Raw genomic sequence first — 22243 nt, forward strand, 5'->3', positions numbered from 1 at the left:
CAGTAATATTGCAATTAAATGAGGTAAACTTATAATACTTATAATACACATTAAACAATGATCAAGAAATTTATCAAGATTTATAATGGACTAAAATAAAATAAAATTTAAATTTCCATTAAGACATTCATTCATTACTCATTCCATTAATCAAGTGCGTCAAATTAAAATGCATATAAAAGAGACAATCAATAAAAAAGAGACAAATAAAACAGGATAATTACATAATTTGTAGTTTATGACATATTTCTATATCAGTTCATTTGTTGTCACAATCTGTGTGTTCTCTTACATTACACATTATACCCATTTCTGTTGGTAGTATTCTTTCATGGAATAAAAGGAGTGATGAAGTAAAAATCTCTTTAGTGCTCTCTTAAAATTTGCCGGCAGTGAGTGTGAAGTAACAAGTGAGCACAGCATAAGTGGTTATGACTTATGACGTTGGACAGTAATTGCTTTATAAATTGATAATCATGAGTGATTTAGAAAATGTCGCTGGTTGTGATCATTCGGATTCAGAGTGTATTATGTCATCTCTTGTAAATCCTGGTCAAGTTGAAACAATTCGAGATAAAATAAACATTAAACAGTTCTCAGCGAATTAGGACACGCCCATACTTTCATTTTATCTCATAAAATTTATGAAATGTATATGTTCACTTCCGAGGATGAAGCATTGAACAGTGGGATGTAACATCGCTGTGTAGTTCCAAAGATGTTATAATTTTGGAATGACAGCGGGAGGATTTTTCCCTGCGATCAAAATCAACGTGGCCGCGGAGCGAAATGAAAGTTGTGAACGTTGTGACAGCGTCTGTAATTGGTGTCAGATAAATATTTTGTGCTATGTAATTTTGTTACTGTAGTTTAGGTATTTTAATGTTGTCAGATGATAACGTTTCACTAAAGAATAATGGCAAACCATTCAAGTGCATCATCGTATAGTGAGTTACAAGAAATTAAGAAATTGTTGTGGGGCCCGTATGTGAAAGAGGACGTTTTTCGAAGATGGGCACAAGGCGAGTGTAACTGCCCTGTTAATGTATATACCAACATTTATAGTGTGCTTTATGTATATTACTTATTGATACAACTTTTATACAGGATTCCATTGTAGCAAGGATGAGCCAACTGCCCTTGTTCAAAGTGAAGGGGGCCCATGCGCTGTACTGGCGCCTGTTCAAGCATTTATTCTTAAATCTTTGTTATCTGAATCAGTGGGAAACAATTGGAGAGAGGTAAGACGGCAGTACTTAGCGCAGTATATTTTCAGGAGATATTTATGTAGTGTGGCTACCAAACCTGTTAATATTCAGTAAGGAGTTTGAGGTTCATTCAGAGTTATGAAAGCTGACTGGTGTCTTTCCTCATTAGGCTGATGCAGATAAATGTAATGAGTTACTTGTCCAGGCTGCATGTGATATCTTGACGCAAGCTAGTGAAAATAATGGAGGGCGTTATGTGGTGGTTCATATGAATAATGATTTGAGAAGTCATACTTCACCCAACAGTGTTCTAACAAATGGAGAAGAACCAATAGAAAATCCATCAACAGAGCTCATAGAAACGTCGGCTAAACGACAGAAATTAGAATATGAGCATTTCCATACACAACTTAGGTAAGTATCATTGGACTGATTCTCATTCTCATTCATTTATTTACATTCCATAAATCCACTACATATAGGATAAGGAATTAGTCATTGATAGTACAAATAACACTACATAGAAATAACAATATAAGACTCATTACATTATTCAATACCATAATAGATCACAGTTAATTATTGGAGTCAAATTTACAATCAAAGTATTCTTCCAACGAATAAAACGAATTCATCAACAAAAATCTTCTTAAAACAATTTTAAAATGTTTAACATCTTGAGCCAGGTTTCTTATATTAGGAGGAAGCCAATTAAAAACCTTAATACCGTGGTAATACACTCCTTTCTGAAATACAGTCAACTTACATGTAGGATAATGGGATTTATTATTATATTTTGTATTCCTGTTATATAACTCAGAATTTAACTTAAATTGATCTTTATTATTAACTACGAACATTGCAAGAGAAAATATATACTGGGATTGAAGGGGTAAAATTTCCAGTTCCCTGAACAATTCCCTACATGAATCTCTGTTCCCAGAGTTCATTATAATTCTAATCGCCCTTTTTTGCAACCTAAAGATATGTATACTATAAGGGGAATTACCCCAAGAAACCAAAGCATAGGGCATAATTGAATGGAAGTAAGAAAAGTAAATCATTCTTAATTTACCCTGAGACATGTAAGATTTTAGGGCTCTAATCGCGTAACATGCGGAGCCCAATCTAGACATTAACCAATCCACATGTCCATTCCAAGACAATGTGTTATCAATAATAAGCCCCAGAAACTTAGTATTTGTAGTGTTAACAATCCGATCATCATCAATATGAATATCCATCGGCTGGCGGTTCTTAGTCAGAAATTTGATAAAATGTGTTTTCTCAAAATTTAATGACAATAAATTATCTTAAAACCAATCATTTATGTTTTTAAATACTAAAGAAGCCTTGAATTCATAATCAGCAGACCTAGGGTTAGTAATGACTATGCTAGTATCATCAGCAAAAATAACGGGTTTGGACTTGTTCGATATGATATAGGGCAAGTCATTTATATACAACAAAAACAACAAAGGACCCAGAATTGAACCTTGGGGGACTCCGTTTTTAATTTCCCCCCATTCTGAGTACCTCAGACCGTTATTCACAACAACTCTCTGATGCCTATCAGCAAGGTACGACTTAATCAAAGCACCAGCCTTATCAGCCACGCCGTAAAATTCCAATTTCGATAGTAATATATCGTGATTAAAACAATCAAAGGCCTTTTTGAGATCACAAAAGATACCACCAACAAACATACCATTGTTCAAAGCATTTAATACTACATTAACTAGTTCATACGTAGCTATTTCAGTCGATGATTTACTCCTAAAACCATACTGATCTTTAGCTAGTATATTATTATTAAGTACATGTCGGTGCATTCTTATATAAATAATCTTTTCAAAAACTTTGGAGAAAGATGTCATTAATGATATCGGTCTGTAATTAGACATATTGGTTTTATCTCCATTTTTGAATAATGGCTTTATTACTGAATATTTTAATCTGGTGGGAAAAACACCAGTTACAAAGGCTCTGTTACAAATATAGGCTAGTGGAGAACTAATAAATGGTGCAGTGGATTTTAAAATTTTAACAGAGATCTCATCATATCCATTAGAGAATTTGGGTTTAAAGGACCCAATTACACTTTCAATTTCCTTATAAGTAGTCTGATTTAAGTGAATTTTAGAGAATGGTCTAATAAAGGCTTGATTCATATATTTTGCATGATTAGCTGAATCAGTCCCAGTAACATGTCCATTCGTTACCCTTTTAATATTATCAGCTATAGTTAGAAAATATTTGTTTAAAGACTCAGCAATCATCATGTGATTGTCAGTAAGTTTCCCATCTATCTTTAGAAACTGAATGACCATCTTATTATTATTCCTACCAGATATTGATTTTATAACCTTCCAAGTGGCTTTAGCTTTGTTATTAGCATTAGAAATCAAACCATTATAATACCATTTTTTGGCTGTTCTAATAACACTAGACAAGATTTTGCAGTAATTTTTATAATAGGCTTTTAAATGAGGATCATTATTATTCCTCATGGTTATATATAAGTCTCTTTAATGCTGACATGATACATTGATACCCTTGTACATCCAGGGATTATATTTAGAATCAGTCTTAATTAGTTTTTTAGGGAAAATGGAATAAAAAATACGTAAATAAGTATTTAGAAGTTAAGGTACAGTGTACAGTGGATGCATTATGTGTGAGAAGTGTGTAAGGAGGTGTTCCATGACAAGTCAGCAAATTGTGCAAAAAGCATGTTAGCTTTTTTTTTTTTTAATTTGAATGAAACTTGGTATTACCATAGGTTGGCATTACATAAGTAAAAGCACAGAGTATAGTGATGGTTTTGAAGACAGGGAATGCTGAAGTTTGTGTGGTGATTGTTTTCACATCAGTCACAGGAGCATTAAAGGATATAAAATGCTGTTTCTCAAAACTATGGAGATATTTGAATGAAAATGAAATCTGCTGGAATTCACACAAGAGGCTGTCAGATATAATTTTGAGTTTTTCAAAGTGTGGGAAATATACTACATGAAGTTGTTCCTGAAAAAGTCATAGGACTTAAGTTACATGATATATAATGGGTGAAGGATAAGGTGAATGTTTAAGGAGACAAAAGTACTTTTTTTCTTTTTACAGTGTATATTTCAACTTGTTTTTTCAATTCCCAACTGTGTTCAATTGTTTGACTACATTGGTGCACATGTGATCGTGTGTCACATTATATTGTTAGTAACCAAGATGGGCAGGCCATGTAGCATGAAGGGCAGAGAAGAGGAACACCTATATGATATTGGTGGGAAAGCCAGTTGGAAAGATACCACTGGGAAGACCAAGGTATAGGTGGGTGGACAATATTAAAATGGATCTTAGAGAGATGGTGTGGATTGGATTGATCTGGCTCAGGATAGGGACCAGTGGAGGGCTCTTGCGAAAACGGTAATGAACCTTCGGGTTCCATAAAATTGTGGGAAGCTCTTGAGTAGCTGCACGATTGGCAGCTTCTCAAGAAGGACTCAGCTCCATGAGTGAGTGAGTAGGGCAGATTTGTGTTTGCAAGGCATGAATAGTAAGACCAAAGACAGATGAAGAATTGCAATGTAAGAATTAGGAAATTATGTGAACATTCAAATTTGAATACATATTTCCACTGTTCATAACACTGTAGCCATACTGGGGTACCATTATGCAAGGTGGCTCAAGCAGTAATGCTTCTTCATACCTATTTGGGAGGTGCACGGTTGAATCTTAGCTGGGATACTGGGTAATGACTATCCTAATTGAAAGCTTTTGTTCCCCTCCCCAATCTCTGCAAGGAAATGACAGGATAGTACCTTAAAATATTATGCCTTGAGTGTTTCCATCTGCATCCTTTCCAGGTCAGTATTCATGAACACCCAGTCATTTGATGTGATAGCATTACCTGCGTTCTTTTTATATGTTACCTTCTCTGACAGGCTTGTCTAATCTGTGCATTTTTCTTCAGATTACTTCCACTGGAACGTGTTGAAGAAGTTGAAGCATTCTATTTTGAAAGAATAGAAACCTTAAGAGAAACATTTGGAGTCTTACTCCTCTTGTACTCTGTTATTTCAACAAAGGTATATCATTTGTTATTTTTATCTTTCTGCACTCTGTTGTGAGTTTAATAAATCAGTTACTTTTACATGTGTTGGGGCATGCGGCAGTGTAGTTTGTTGAGGCACTATGCTACAAGCTGGAAGGTCAAGGGTTCAATTCCCAATGAAGTTGTATTTTTCAGTTGACCTAATCCTTCCAGCTGCACTGTGGCCATGGGGTTGACTCCGCCTCTAAGAGAAATGAGTACCAGAAATCTTCCTGGGGTTAAAGGGTGTCCAGCATGTAAGGCTGATAACTTCACTGTCATCTCTGAGCCTGTTGTCTAGAAAACATGGGAGCCTCAGTGTCTCACAACCCTGTGGGCCTGCGTTTTACCTTTTTACATGTGTTATGTGTAAATGTTCCTATTATAATGGGCAGCATTTCTGATATTAAATATGTATGTTGTAGATTAATATGTTCAATACTGAATACAGAAAGAAACACATTAACACATATTGTTTTGCCTATTTTATGTATGTCATTCGACATTCCACAGATTTTCAAAACAGCTTGTGCATGCAAATGATCGGTGTTAGAATTTAGTGATTGTTTTATGAATTGAAGAAATGAGATCACTAGGCATTTATATGGAACTGGTAGGGAAATTATGAGAAATCATACTTAGTGTTTGGTTTAAAAGGTAGTATACATATCTCAAAACAGGCCCAACTTTGAAGCCATCTTTGTTTTTGCAAGAAAATGTGTATTTTTACAAATGAGGCTCTGGCCAGCAATAACAATGAAACTTCTCAAAAACACCACCTCTATTCAGTGACTGTATTTGTTTGGCAAGGATTATGTTTTAGACCACTATAGTGTATGCAGTCCCTATTCAGAGATGATTGTTATCCTCAATTAGTGACCATGCCTGGTCTTTACCATACCCCCTCTAATCAAACCATCTCACAATGGGAATTCTCATCCCTGGCCCCAGGCCTGCTGTGAAGAACAATGCAGACTACATACCTGAAACCATCCCTCCCCCTGCACACTTTTAAAGCCAACAGACCAGTAGTGTAACATGTACATGTATTTATTTATTTACTTCATATCCATGGATCATTATACATGATATAGGACAACTCAAATCCTTTACAATAATAAATAAGAATAATAATATAATAAATATAATAATATAGTAAGATAATTAAATAATTATAGTAATAGAACTGATATAATTGTTTAACACACAACACCGCTGTACACCTCAAGACCCAATCCTTCTATCCCGGCACAAAATACACTCAGCTCTCGATTATCCGGGATAATGGTGGGGATGGAAATCATGATTAATCGAAAACCCGGTTAAGACAAATGTTATTAAAAGTAGTACTGTAATACTATACCTTCATAATACTATAGACCTACCTGTATTTAAATTTATTCAACCTCATTTTTATGTCATCTCATGGCCTATTTAATACTTTTTTTACATTACACTGAAGTATTAATTAGTTATTTCAGTCACAGTGTTCAACAACATCCAACACTTGTTACGAATATTCACACTTAACACTTAAAAAAAATTAATATTGTCGTTTTTTTTTTCCGCGGCATTTTCATTTTTACGGATATCTGTATGAAGCCTATGTAATATTAGCTTGTCACTTAATAAACTGTTCTCTTCACTCTCAAGATAGTCTAGTAAGGATTCCAAATTATTAAGAGCAGCACCATGTGATATTTTCTTACTAGCAACATTGTCCACCTCTTCCTCATTCTCACTTTCTTCCCGGTCTTCTGGCTGCACCCCCACTGAACTTACGATTTCGTCACTGCTTAACATTTTGAAGCCCCGCTCACACGAGTCACAGTCGAACCACTCTTATATTTTCCTCGTTCACTTCTTCACCACCATGAACTTGCATTCTTTCACCCCTACCCTAGAACATTGTGTTAGCATAAGGGGATCAAAAAATGCAGAGCTTGGTTCACACTAGTGCAAAAATAGCGTTACAACTCACCATGTGAAACAAAAGTGAATGAATATTAAACAACATATAAGCCTCAAAAAAGCCCCAGTTAAGCCGCAAACTGGTTTATCCCCCCCCCCGGATAATTGGAGTTGAGTGTATCCTCGATCTCGTTCCTGTAAGAAAAAATACAGAGTAGGGCACTAGGCATTCCTATAACATTACTAAGATTAAAATCTATGAGTTAATTATTCTTGAAATATATGTTTACAAGTGATCAGAACTAGGATTTGCCACCAAACAAGAGAAACTTGTCTATAGTATAGAAACAATGATCAGGTAGGAATGTCTTCAAAGTCTTTTTAAACTTGTATAGTACTGGTATCTCTTTAATATATTGTGGCAACTGATTTTAACATACAAAGTCCAATATGAAGAAAGCAGTCTTCTGGGATTTGGCGCCGTGTATATGTGGTGTTAACCGACGTTTCGGAGGAACCTGTCGCCTCCATCTTCAGGGTAGAAGGAAAAATATAAGAAATCTGCAAGCAAAGAGACCGTGAGAACCGGTAAGTCTGCTTTACCGTGTCTCACGGTGTTGTCGCTTGCAGATTTACCTATACTTTTTCTTCAACCCTGAAGATGGGGGCGATACGTTCCTCCGAAACGTCGGTTAACACCACATATACACGGCGCCAAATCCCAGAAGACTGCTTTCTTCATAGTCACCGCCGTGAAAGCCTCAAATCTTACAAAGTCCAATATTATTGAAATTGAAGAAAGCAGTCTTCTGGGATTTGGCACCGTGTATATGTGGTGTTAACCGACGTTTCGGAGGAACCTGTCGCCTCCATCTTCAGGGTAGAAGGAAAAATATAAGAAATCTGCAAGCAAAGAGACCGTGAGAACCGGTAAAAGCAGACTGGTGTTGGAAATATACACAGCTATGTGAGAGCAGTGAAGGAAGGGGGGAAGGGCAAGTATACAAGTGAAAACAGTAGTGTCGGAGGGGGGGAAGAGCTGGGACAAGCAGGGTTTTGTTTTGGGGGAGATAAAGGCAAGGTTAAAGGCTAGACATTAACCCTTAAGCTGGTGGGGTGAGGGTGGGGGTTGTTATGTAGTCGGTCATGGCCTGTGTAGCCTTCTGGATCTGGCATTGTTGGATTGTCTTTAAAGTTCATTATACTGCCCTTGAAAAAATCATGTTAATGTCTGAACGAAGGAAGTACCTAAATATTTAATTAATTTTATTGCAACATATGCAAAATTAAACTGAGTTGCAGGGAGTGGAGCAGATTCGGAGTGAAATGAATGATCCTACGGAACCACTAATTGATGGGACATATGGGTATGGAAGCCAAAGTTTAATTAATCTGATGTTGACTGGACGAGCAGTTGGACACATATGGAATCATGACCAGGATGTTGGTGGGTTAAGTAAGTGCCAATAATTATATTATAAAGTGAACCCTTTAACAGCATGAATTTGTGATCACAAATACTTAGATTTCTGTGTACTGTGATATACTTCATCATTTCAGATGAGTACAGAGCAAGTGGAATGGAGTCAGTAATGATAGTGACTGCTGTTTTATATGTGATAGGAAATTGAGCCACTATACACCTGATATGCCACAGTTGTGTCACATACATGCTTCTCCAACACAAACTATTTTTCCGATAAGGGCTTTCATACATTTTCTGTTGCTGTCATATCCTGCTGTGTGACATAAGATTCAGACTTCAAATAGTCCAGTTATATCTGATAAAGTTACAGGATTACAAAACCATGATTCCAGTTTAATGAGGCCAGTATCTTTTCTTGCTTGCTTGGTCATGTAAGCCTTTTGACTTCTTTTAACAGAAGTACATCTGGATCAGGTTTATTGCAATTTGTATTGAACAGTGCCAGTTTGCATGATACACATCACACAATAGGAAAAAAGAAGCATATAGTCATCTGTTAAGAAACCTAACTGGAGGTACATTATATTTTAGTAAGTTGATGTCTGTGGTTCTAAATTGATTAAGGTTGTTCTTATATTTTGAAGGTTAATTTTTTATAAAATGATATTTAAGTGTTGACTTCCTGTTAATCTTTACATACGCAGTTTTACTCATGGCCTGCATTTAACACAGGTATTAACTCATTTGTGGTCCGTGGTTAAGCTAGAAACAATATTTTATTTGGTAATCTGTACAGTTTGACGTTGTACATTGAATTACAGAATTACGTGGAATAAACTGCCAGAGTGAGGTGGGCTTCCTTGCATTGTTAGAGCACTTACGCTACTGTGAGGTTGGTTCTTTTCTAAAGAATCCCAAGCATCCTGTGTGGGTCATGGGCAGCGAAACACATCTAACAGGTATTTGGGAGTGTTGCATTATCAAGGGTTGTGTAAGATTTAAGGATGTGTTAACTTTAGGAAACATGTAGTTCGTACGAAGGGGGACCCAAAAATAACCGGAAACGACCTGTTGCGCGCGCGTGCTTTGTAGTTACGAGTTGTGCTGCTAGGTGGTGTTAGCTGGGGGTTTCCCGCGACTGTTAGTGAGCTGGCGTCAGTCTGAGTTAAGTGGTTTGTCTGTGGTGCTCTGTTGTGTGCGTTCCTGTTTCAACCCTTTGGCGATTAGTGAGATGGCTGACCAGAAGGAACAAAGCGTGTGCGTGAAATTTTGCTTTCTGTTAGGGAAAACTGCAGCCGAGACTGTTGGGATGCTTCGGCAAGCCTTTAATGATGATGCTTTGGGGAAATCACAGGTCTACGAGTGGTTTTCCCGTTTCAAATCTGGCAACATGTCAACAGAAGACATGCCACGCCCCGGGCGTCCTTCGACAGGAAGAAATGACGAAAACATTGCCAAAATCAAACGTGCAATTGATGAAGATCGCCGAAAGACCATTGACCAACTTTCTGAGGAAACGAACATCTCATGGAGCACGGTCCAGCGAATTTTAACCAAAGGTTTGCACATGAGACGGGTGTCTGCAAAATTTGTTCCTCGCTTGCTTGGAGATGACCAAAGAGAAAACCGCATGAATGTTTGCTGCGACTTGAAGAGTGAAGTGCAGAACGATCCAGAATTTCTTAAAAGAGTTCCTTCTGGTCGGCCATCTCACTAATCACCAAAGGGTTGAAACAGGAACTCACACAACAGAGCACCACAGACAAACCACTTAACTCAGACTGACGCCAGCTCGCTAACAGTCACGGGAGACCCCCAGCTAACACCACCTAGCAGCACAACTTGTAACTACAAAGCATGTGCGCGCAACAGGTCGTTTCCGGTTATTTTTGGGTCCCCCCTTGTATGTGTACAGAAGGTGAACAAATAATGGAAATACTAAGGAAGTGAGGGATAGAATTTGTTTGTGTTGGCAACATAGAAAGATCATCAGTTGGCAACACTGAATGTTCTTATGTTTGTTTACACTATGTAGTGCTCAAGTCAGTGCATTACTAATTGTGTTGAGTGACAGTCTGTGTGAAAGAATGGGAAAATGGGAGACTTGTCTGATTTTGAAAGAGGACAGATTGTTGGTGCACATTTAGCTGGAGCATTTGTGACAAAAAGTGCCACATTAAGGGGTGTGTTGAGAAGGAAAGTGAAGTTTGTTAGGTGAAAAGTAGGTACAAATTAACATGTTTCATTATGGTGAAAATTCTTACATTACATTTTCATGAAACAAGAGTTACCTATACTTATTAATAATGTTGTATTTTGGCGTCCTGTTGCACTGATTCACGTCCACGATGTGTATGTATTGACTGTCTTGTAGTGCGCACAATTTCACTTGTCACTTCACTGCATGATTCGGCATCACTGTGCCATTCTCAGGTGTGTTATTTACGTTAAACTATTGCACTGCTCACCATCATGTGTCACTTATAAAATGATTTAAAAGGTATATTCGTCATGTACTATAATAAAATTTATATATTAAAATTTTGTTGAGATTTATCATCTTATACGTCATATTTCAAACTCGCATATTATATCAATCTTCCGCTATGGGAGTCGTTCTTCCTATATTTTGTGTATACTGCGTCTTGTGATGTGTCCTTCTCTTGTGGCTGCGTGCGTTGAATACATTAAGACCACTAATCATTCAGGTCTGCAGTGAGATAACTGAGGATATGTTCCATCGGGTAATCAACAACATTACAGTTTATGTTGAAGAAATTGCCAGACATATAATATTGAACACTCGATTCATGAGGATAAATCTCCATGCAGTGGTCTTTCTTTTTATGTGTTAGTTTCTAATATTGTAACTTAAATAAAGATTTTATTAATAGATTGAATACTGGATTATTTCATGCACCACTCTGTATGTTAGGTGTACCTGTGAAAACACATTTATTATGCAGATACATAATGTACTTAACACAGCCTTTGATTCTTACAACTGCAAATCTCATTCCTGTAAGGAAGGAAAATGTGCATTTTAAAAGTAAGTAAAAGGTAAAGGTATCCCTGTAACAGGTTGTGGAGGCCCATAGGATTGTGAGATGTTGAGGTTCCCACATTTTCTAGACATTTGGCTCATAGATGGCGGCAAGGATGTCAGCCCTACACACCGGCCGCCTTTTACCCCCAAGAATATTCCTGGTACTCATTTCCGTTAGAGGCTGAGTCGACCTCAGGGCCACAGTGCAGCTGGAAGGATTAGGTCAATTGAAAAAAAATCCAATGACCTCATCGGGACTTGAACCCACAACCTCGCGGCTTGTAGCATACATAGTGCCTCAACCAACTGTGCTACCATGTGCCCCCAAATGTGTGTTTTGGTGATTTAAATTGGTTCTCTGAAATTTGGCCATGTAAAGTGGCTGATTCTAATAACCAGTGACCACTTTAAACTGTGCCTGCTATACTTATGCTTGTATGTGTTTTTATTTGCTCTGTATGAGTCTGGTTTTAAGTTGTATGGAATGCCACTTGTGTCAGTATAGTTTTTAAGTGTGTGCTGTGTGAACATACAACATGAGAATGTGTAATGTGCTGGGTATTCGGAAGTATCCTGGAGTGTTAATGAATCAAAATACAAATGATATAAATCTTGTGGATGGTGTTACAGTACTCTTCTCCTTGGAGAGGCGCTTGGTAAGCCCAGAGACCCCTAGTGAAGTGGCAAGACGTGTTTTTAAGAGCTTTGACCCTGAAGGAAATAACTTCATCTCCGCTGTGTTGCTACAGGATGTATTAAGAGCATTAGAACTAGTCTCAGAGGCAGAATAGTAAGTTACGTTTAATACCAATTTCTGTGTGTGTAGTGACACTGTCACCTAATATTGGAATATGTATTAACACATTTTACCTCGAGTTTAAACTTGTAAGTTTGTTACAGTGTGGAAATCATGACAAGAAAGCTTGATGCAGAGAATCTGGGTATCATCTTGCTTAATGCTTTCATGGAAGAATTCTTTCCAGAAGAGAAGCAGTCAACACCAGACACATTCACACTGTTTCATTATAATGGCCAGCCTCGCTCATGTCCTGATGGAAGGGTGAGATTGTGGACTGTTCACTATTTAGTTAAATAACTTTGGCTCCATTAGCCTTTTCACTGCTACATTATTCAGGCTCTTGGTTTCTTCTCCAAGCATATATTTTTGGATAAAATTTCAGAACTGAATTTAATGAAGTGACACATGTATTAGACATTTTCCATTGTCTTAAATTTTTAGTTAATGACACAGTGTTCTGGAAGCTGGCTCTGCTTCCGTCATCAGATAAAAGAATGACACTATCTCTGTTGGGTCCATTATTTAGAGATAATCTAGCCTCAGATTGGCTTTAATTAATAGATGCAGCAGAGTGAGTTTCATTCCTTTACTTGGTAATGAGACCAGGGTCAGTTCCTCAAATATTGTGCTTTAACTGAAAAGTAAGGTGACAGAAAATGCCCAACATTTGTGTCAGTAATAACACACCACTTTCGTAAACCTTAAGACTTGTCTGAATTTACTGGTAAATGAGGAGTTGCATAAGTTGTATGCTTCTCAAGTATAATTAGAATGATCAAGTCAAGGAGGGTGAGGTAGGCAGGGCATGTAGCACGAATTGGGGAGAGGAGAAATGCATATAGGATATTGGTGGGAAAGCCGGAAGGAAGGAGACCACTGGAAATACAAAGGCATAGGTGGGTGGACAATATTAAAATGGATCTTGGAGAGATAGGATGGGATGGTATGGATTGGATTGATCTGGCTCAGGATAAGGACCACTGGAGGGCTCTTGTGAACACTGTAATGAACCTTCGGGTTCCGTAAAATGTTCTTGAATAGGTGCACAATTGGCAGCTTGTCAAGAAGGGCTCAGCTCCCTTAGTGAATGAATGAATAAATCTTACCATGCATTCATTTTGTAAATAATCTAAATAATAGTAATTTCATATTTTCTGTCAATACTACAGCACAGCAGACAGTTATTAAAATCTTCATGTCTTATTGCAAAAAATGACCTCTGTGTTCATCATAAGCTGAATGGCTTTCTGAACAGTCCAGATATTACAAGAAGCGCATGCAGGCCAGGTGACACAATCCCCACATGTTCATCACCTGCAACATTATATTGAATTGGCTATGCAGACATGTAACTTGTCCACATAAATAAACAGAATTTGTGGTGAAATTGTTAAAATTTCTGTACTTCTGCATTCAACACAGTCTTATTCTTTATATTTTTTAAATTTTCTTCTTTTGCTGATATCTTGAACTTTTATTTCTTATGTTTCATAACACACAGAGTTTATACTATAGGGTTCTGACGGTGGTGTATAGCACACAGAGATACTAACAGTTCGCGGACCGGCGATTTAAATATTTAAATCACCCTGGGGACCGGCATTTTTAAACCTACTACCCTAACTTGTGCACTGTTCACTTTAAAAATTAATATAAAATCTAGTTAATTTCATGAACTAAAATTTTTGGAGAACACTTACTAATGCTCCTAGAAGTGCTTGAGAGTGTCATATTTCTGGAAACATTCCCCTTTGTGAAGTGGCATTACACAGAACTTGCACATGTAGACAGTCATACTCCTTTTGTTGTGTACTGTGCAAACACAGCATCGCCTAGAAGGCTGCTTCCCCTTGGCATGTTCACTCTTCACAATTTTCACGAGGGTATGTTTCCGCATATCACCCGAGAGTCGCCCAGGGGGGTCCACATGAGGCCTGTGTGGGGTGGGAGTTGATGGACCCGGTCACACTAAGCCTGTGTCTGCTGCCGGTTCTACCACCACCATCTGGTCTGTATCCCAGTCTTTTGTCACATTCAGCAGAAATGCCTTGTATTTCAATTTTGAATGAGGGTTTAAATTTTGAAAACCAAAAATGAATTGAAAATGGCACAATTTATAAGCCACAGGGCAACTTTCTTTGTCCACTTTACTGTTTTCCAAGGAAGAGAATAATAGGCCAAGTACTAATCGGCTCTATCAAGTCCCTTCACGAACATATTATACTCAGAAATACAAACAGGCTTCTTTACCTGTCCATGTCTCCTTTGAACATCAACCATGCTCGAATTGTGAATTGTGGATTTGGGTCTGATGAAATTTGCTTCACCCCTGGATTTCCAGTAAACTGTCCCAAAGCAGGCGTTTTGCCTACTTTTCCCCATGTGGCTCTCCCCGCAATGTTGCTACCCGCACTTTTGTTGGAGCTACTGTCACTTTCACTGTCTGGCTACAATTTTTTGTTCGCCCCTGCCACACTCACTGTCAGATTGTGAATCGCTATCACCAGCAGACTCACAAGGGACGTCAGATAGCTCATCGGAGAAGAAGTCAGATATTTCTTGTTCTCCGAGAAAACGCTTGGACCTCAACCTCTTCCGACCTCGATCCATTTGCACTAGTACGAGTAACTTCCTGCCTGGTGCATGCAGCTAGAAGATAAACAAAGGCATTTTCTTTTTGAGTGTGAAAGGAAAACAGCAGGGTCATGTTACTGACTACGAAGCAAACATTCAAGAGGTCTATCATGCACCAGTCATGCGTCTGCCTGGCGCCTGTGCAAGGTATAGTGTGTTTCAACATAACGTGTCCTAAAATCATAATATGCCACCGGTCCACCACGTTTAAAAGCGCTGGGCATAAAAATATGCCACCGATCCGCAAAGTTCTAAGATGACCTAAGGACAAAATTTGAGATGTACTGAAATTTCGCATTATACAAGACATAGATGTTGCTGCTGACCAGTTTCAAAAAGCCATCATCCTGTCCTGTCTTAATAACTGTCTAGCCAGGACAACCTGCTCACCAAAGAAAGTACCACAGTCCACTAATAAAGTTGAATAAGATGTGGGGCAGGGGGAGGAAGAAAGCTGTTTGATGTAGCTAGTAGGACAGGACATGGTACATCTATATGGGGACCTTTACCTGTTACAGTAAAGAAATTACAAAAGTCTAAAGATCCTCATGGAGGAGGCACCGCCATATCACTGATGTACTAGGCAGTGCCTGACTCATGAAGGTCATGGCAAAACATGTAACTAACAAGTTGAGCACACTTAAGCTCCCTGATGGCTGATACCCACACATTGGAAGAGAGACTCTGAAAGATGTATTCAGAGTCCACTTTGAGTACTCAAAAATTGACTGCCTAGTCGGATAAGATGATGGCTTTTTGAAACTGGTCAGTCAAAATTTCAGTAACATCTCAAAATTTGTCCTTAGGTCATCTCTGTATGATACCAATTGGTTCTCATGGGATCCCGAAAAGTAACTTGAGTTATAGCTGTGTTGAAAGTAAAGCTATCCCTGTAAGAGGCTACGAAGGCCCGTAGGGTTGTGAGATATTGAGGGTCCCACATTATCTAGACAATCAGCTCAAAGACGGCGGTAATGTTGTCAGCCTTACGAGCTGGCTGCGCTTTATTCCCCAGGAAAATTATTTAATTAATTCCTGGTACTCGTTTCTGTTAAGAGGCTGAGTCAACCCCAGACCTCATCGGGACTTGAACCCACGACCTTCCGGCTTGTAGCATAGCTCTTCAACCAACTACATACCTACTTGAAAGAATGTGTACCTGTAGTATGACAAAGAAGGCTCATCAGATACATGCCAGTTAAGTACCTGGCTTCCTGTTTTGTTGATTTGTGGAGTCAATTTGGTAACTTCCTTTCTGTTGTGAATCACACAGCTAGGCTCATTACATTGGGTAAGAATAGGTTTGAACTCATCAGATATTCCATAAGACTTTCTCCTCTGGGATTGGTGCTAGTGCTACCCCATAATATATGGTGTGCATTTGCAGAACATCCAATGATGAACTGATCATTTCCTGCTGCAGCAGCATGTAGTGACAGCCCTCATTTCCTCAGCAGTGGTTTGTATGAGTTATACAGAGGGTACACTGAGGTAATGACAAGTTCCTCACAACTCCCTCCATATATGTATGTCCCTGGAACAGAGTTCCAACAAAGATAGGGCACAAATATGGTTCCTGACATAAATACAGGACCCTGCATTACCCTCGGGTGGAACACAGAATTGTTCCTTACATGTGCCATTCTCACAGTAAGTTGCCAGCATAAATCTGCATAAATCCTCCTACTCTTTTCATTTAACTTGGAGGAAGGTATGTTTCCACCCCTTCCTTCCCCCCTCAGCAGACCAAGTTCCTTCCAGAGAGGCTTTCTGGTCCACTGGAACAGACCTGACAGTTGGAGTTATTCCCCCCACTGTTCTGTTACCCTCCTCCAGTCATTGATCTTAGTCTCAGAGGATGTTCCCATAGTAGTCCTACCATCGTTGACAGCAGATCCTGGGAATGCTGGGTTCATTAAGGCCCCTGATTCAGGATCACTCAGGACCTAAACAGTTGCCTGAATGAGTCTTGTGAAGGTCTTATAGCCTATTGTATACTTTTAAAAAATTGCAGGTTTTTTAATTTTCTGCATTTTTAAAAGCATCCATAATGCCAATTTTCTATAAGTAAAATATTCATTATTATCTTTGGCACTATATAATGTCCCAGGAGGAAAGGTCAGTATTCTGAGAGGTCATGGTATCTGTAATTCTGAGCAAAATGTTGGACAAGTACATGTGTCCTAAACGGTTTTTGAGATAGAGCTATTTCACTGTACAGTAGTTTGGGTTGACACCCATTATTGTCCTCTCCCAGTGTACTGCGCCACTATCTGAAGCATGTGAATAGGTGTGAAGCATCAGTTGGCCGTTGTGGCTGTTGATAGTGATATTGTAGGAGTGTTGTGAAAATTGCTGCACATCTTCAGAAATGCTGAATATGCTGATATGCTGTACGTTTACAGCTTCTGCGATGGTAATGCCACTACTGTTGTTGAAGAATACTGTCAGCGGTTTTCTGTGTGCAGAATTCCAGATCATAGTGTTCTCCAAGGTATTCAGTATATTGCATGGACGTGGTATACTTCCCAGTGCTCATGTTTCATCTGAACGGCACATCAACAACATGTGTAGGAACAGGAAACATTCTTGAAATGGTACATTGTAGTCCTTCTGCTAGCACACAGAAACTTTCTACATGTCTCAGTGTTTCACGAACATGTGCATGGTAAACATTGCACGTGACAGCTTGTATCAGCATGTGCAAAATCTACACCCAGGGGATAGTGCTATGTGTCTAGAATTTTGTCATTGGTTACATACTAATAGCCAGTTGCTTCCATTAATACTGTTCACTGGTGTAGCTACTTTCACCTGTAGTGGAATCAGCAACACACAACTTCCATCAGTGGTCTCATGACAGTCCACATGGTACTGTGGAAACAAATTTTCAGTGTGGTTTCTTTATCAATGTGTGATACATTATGATTGATGGCATGTTGATTAGTCCCATTATTTTAGAGGATCATATAACAGGACATAATTACCTAGACTTTCTGCAAAATGGATTAACAGAACAACTAGAGGATATTCCTTTGGCTGCATGGATTTCCATATACTTTCAGAATGATAGAACCTCTTCTTATTATACCTGTCTTGTGATGCAGCAGCTCAGTGAAACTTTCCCTAATTGATGGAGCAGACATGGCAGTATCATTCACTGGCCACCAACATCTCCTGAGCTGACCCCATAAGATTTTTGTTTATGGTGTTGGATGAAGAGTGAAGTGTACAGAAGAAAAGTGGATACACAAGACAAACTGCTCGATCACATAATGGATGTTATCGCCCACATAAAGGAACATTAGGATGCTCTCAGATAAGCAACACATCATGTCCTCACATGAGTTACAAAGTGCATTGATGTTGACAGTGGAATTTTCGAGAATGTATTATACTAGGTAAACTGCGCCGACTTTTGTCACTTGAACAATAAATACCAATATTAGAAACAGTATGTAATATCTCTTTCTTATCAACAATTTTGGAACTGTACAGTGAAATAGTTCGATCTTGGAAACCATTAGGAAAATGACATATACATATACACATTTTTTGGCATAGAATGACCAATACTATGATCTCCCAGAATATTTGAATATTGACCTTTCCTCCTGAGATATGGATAGAAATGATAGATCTCATTTTAGAAGCTATGTTGTTCTGAAAATGTACTGCCAGTGTCAATATATTTCTGGTTTTCTTGCAGTAAATTTTTGCTAAACTCGTTAAATTTTCTGTCTTCACAGTAACAACTTTATTGAAGTGTAATATGTGTGTTTTCAGAAAAATTTGAAGTGAATAGGTCTTTATTATTAAAGGAAAGTGCTGTACATGTTGCAGGTTGTTTACCAAGAAGGAAATGCAGTATTACTGGAATGTGACATGAAATGTGTGCTAGAAAGTAATCCAATGTTGACTTGCCTTCAGACCAAGTGGCCAAATATAGAGGTGCAGTGGTTGTCCGGTGTTACACCGTCACTGAACTAGGAAGAATTTTCTTGAATTGTTATTAATTTTGTTTACTGCTTATGTTAAGGTAGCTGCAGGAACAGAGTACATGGTGATTATAACTGTAAGTAAAGAAAATGTGAAGTTCATCTGTAGAAAACCAGAAGAAGAAAAGTAGAATTTTTGCATATTTTACACCTACCAGGCAGAAGTGGAAGGAAGCATGCCTGGAGTTCATATGAGACTGTTTCATACACCTTCCTCTGATGGTTTAGTTTATTAAATGGCAGAACTAGCTTTGGAATACAGTCTGCAAGGATGTAAACACTTTCGTGATTGACAGCTGTTCACAGGAAGATTAGCATAAATGTGATGTACCTGAAAGTGCTCTCTGTGGCAGTTGGATGGACTGTGCAGAAATTGGGAATTATAGAGAAGTGGTGTCTGCTGTTACTAGATACAAGAATTTTCATCCTTGTAATTACAAGAATAATTTTAAGCATTACACAGCATAAATTGGTAACATCAGATATGGGGTGCCTTGTGACTTTATGTCATGACTTCAGGTGATTCCTGAGGTCATGGAGTGAAAAGAAAAATAAAATATTATACTAACATGTGTCCTATTCTCAATAGTTTTGGAGCCATGGGAATTTTAAATGTACATGCACACAGCAAGCATGAACATGTTTCTGCAAGCCAGCCATAGATGTTGTTCACTGATAAGGCACATTTTACCCTTGATGGAATTAGTAATATCTGAAACTGCCCTTTGTGGACCCACAACAATTTACATAGAACAGCATAAAGCAACTTCTGAATTTGTTTTCTCTCAAGTGGTGTCATTGGTGAGTACCTGATTGGATTGTACATATTTCCACAATGTTCGATGGGTAATATTTATGACAGACTTTGCAAAATGAATGCCAGTCCTCTTGATCACTATTGCAGATGTACTAACCAACATGATGGAGCACCCCTACATTTCAGTAGGAACATCATGTGATATCTGAACGAACAGTTCCCTGGCTCTGGCAATGTTCTGAATTGACCACCGTGTTCACTGGATCTTAGTCCCTCAGATTACCACGTTTGGTGTCTCATGAAAGACATGATGTATAAAGACAAAGTGGATGCGAGGTATGAATTACTTCAGTGAATTTCAAATGCCGTATGACATGTTAATAGCCCTGCAGTTCTTCATAATGTTACACATACTGTAATGAAACAGATGAGACTGTGCATGCAGACTGATGGCAGACATTATGAACAGTTACTTTAAGCTACATAGACTGTACAGTGTAATCATTTTATCTTTTTTTGTAACAAAAATTTTGTCCCCCCCCCAGAAATGCCTTCTATTTCAAGCTGCATTTCAAATAGCCATGTTTTTAAAAGCAATGAGAATGGGAAAAAGTGAAAGGTAGAGTTGTCCCTGTTGTGTTTAACTAACTAAGCACTACGCCATGAAGGAGCATGAGGGAGTGGATGTATAGACCCATGTTTTCTTGGCCTCGGCACTAGTTGGAAGTGAGTAGTCAGCATCATGCCCTAGCTGCTTTACCCTCTGGAAAAGAGCCCCCTGTATCCATTTGATAGGAGGTTGAGTGGACCCCAGAGGCAGTCTGAATGATGTGGAGAAGAGAAAATTCTTGACCCTACTGGGACTTGAACTGTGACCCCTCACTCATCCAGCCCGTAGCCAGTCACTATACCGACCGTGCTATCCTGGCTCTAATGAGAAAGGGACCCATGTTGATATATCATTTTTCACTCAGAATGACCTTAAGAATTTCTCTCTGAAGTTATGACTTCGTGTCATGGGATATTCTACATAACCTTCTGGAAGACATAAATATAACACATATATATATAGCAAAAGGAATCTTAAAAGAGTTCTATAGAGATTTCCTAATGTAGTGATGATTTCTGGTATGTAACAGGTACAAAGATTGATGTATGAAGTACTGGCCATGTCGTGTGGCAAAGATATTTTTCTTTCTTATCACGTGTGCCATTGAAATTCAGTTCTTCCTACTTTAAATACCTCCTGTTGTGTGAAAATTTTAATGTTTTATTAATTTAAATTTGATGTTATCTTAGATGCATAGAATTCTGATATCAAAACTGACTGAAAATCATATCCTTTACTAACTGGACTTTGCTGCTCTAACAAGAATTTCTGCGGAGAACTTATGATGTATATTTAAATTTTAAATGCTTCAGTTTGCACTGTTAGTTTAGAAAATACTATAATTTAATATTTATACAATTCACTGATCTATTTCTCTTCATAATCTACATTGGTACAGATTCTAACTTAAACTGTGTGATACAACCCACTACTTTTGCACTGCCATTATGTTTGTAATTGTTGGCTTGTAAATATTGTTTCATGCAGAATATTTAGGTATGCTTATGCTCATTTTTCATACCAAATTTCATATGCATAGGTCTGATGATTGATTATCACCTTCAGACCGAAAGCTAAGTATAGATTTTGTGTGGCTGACACATTGTTTTATATTTTATGAAAGAATTGCCTTAACAAAAGTTGCAGATTTTTGGACGCCTATCATCACATAGTATGTGAGAACCCTTCATAAAGTGGCACCAGTGTCACTCCCACCTTATTAGCATGCAAGGCCACCATGTTGGTATTATTAATACCAGGTGACTTATAGTAGCATAATGTTCATACCAAGTTTCATGAAAATTTGTAGACTGGCTCATGAGTTACTGGGAAGGATGAACCCTAGCTTTTCGTATAAAATAATGAAGTAGACAAAATCAAACTGGAGAAGGCAGCATTATATTTCTGGATATAAATACATAGTCACAATTAATCTTTTGTCAGGATACACTGCATTTTAACATTAGATGCAGAGTAATGTTAAGCTTTTGTATACGGTATTTAAAACTTAAGTTACACAAATCTTATGTCCCTTTTTTGTTGTTGAACTGGAGTCATCTATATGTGATCTTCAGAATCAGTGGTCAGAAAGAGGACGTTTTTATTCCTTCTCGTTGCCCATTTTTAAACTACTTGCATAATAGGATGAAACATATATCTACCATCTATGAAACTGACGCCTTTTGAGAAGGCCCTTGATTGAAGTTTTTGTAGTAATCAAAGATGTAAAACCAAACTGGATATTGTTATAGCTTAGCTATTATCAGA

The 22243-nt window shown here is 38.1% G+C and overlaps 1 protein-coding gene across 3 annotated transcripts; it reads left to right on the forward strand.

Moving 5' to 3' along the window:
• Nucleotides 1–748: 748 nt before the first annotated feature.
• Nucleotides 749–19159, forward strand: LOC111865231 (ubiquitin carboxyl-terminal hydrolase MINDY-3 homolog). Of its 3 annotated transcripts, none has more exons than XM_023853118.2 (9): nt 749–1022; nt 1108–1241; nt 1378–1622; nt 5176–5290; nt 8509–8662; nt 9454–9591; nt 12309–12468; nt 12579–12738; nt 14964–15231. In XM_023853118.2, exons 1-9 carry the CDS (start codon nt 917–919, stop codon nt 15135–15137), a joined length of 1386 nt encoding a protein of 461 aa, XP_023708886.1. In that variant the 5' UTR covers nt 749–916; the 3' UTR covers nt 15138–15231. The 3 variants fall into 3 exon arrangements, with proteins under 3 accessions (XP_023708886.1, XP_023708887.1, XP_023708888.1); XM_023853119.2 differs by lacking the exon at nt 14964–15231 and adding an exon at nt 18955–19159 and having other exon boundaries at nt 750–1022; XM_023853120.2 differs by lacking the exon at nt 14964–15231 and adding an exon at nt 18938–19095 and having other exon boundaries at nt 750–1022.
• Nucleotides 19160–22243: the final 3084 nt, after the last annotated feature.

The sequence above is a fragment of the Cryptotermes secundus genome, unplaced genomic scaffold (genome assembly GCF_002891405.2).
Source record: "Cryptotermes secundus unplaced genomic scaffold, Csec_1.0 scaffold614, whole genome shotgun sequence".
Lineage (NCBI taxonomy): Eukaryota > Metazoa > Arthropoda > Insecta > Blattodea > Kalotermitidae > Cryptotermes > Cryptotermes secundus.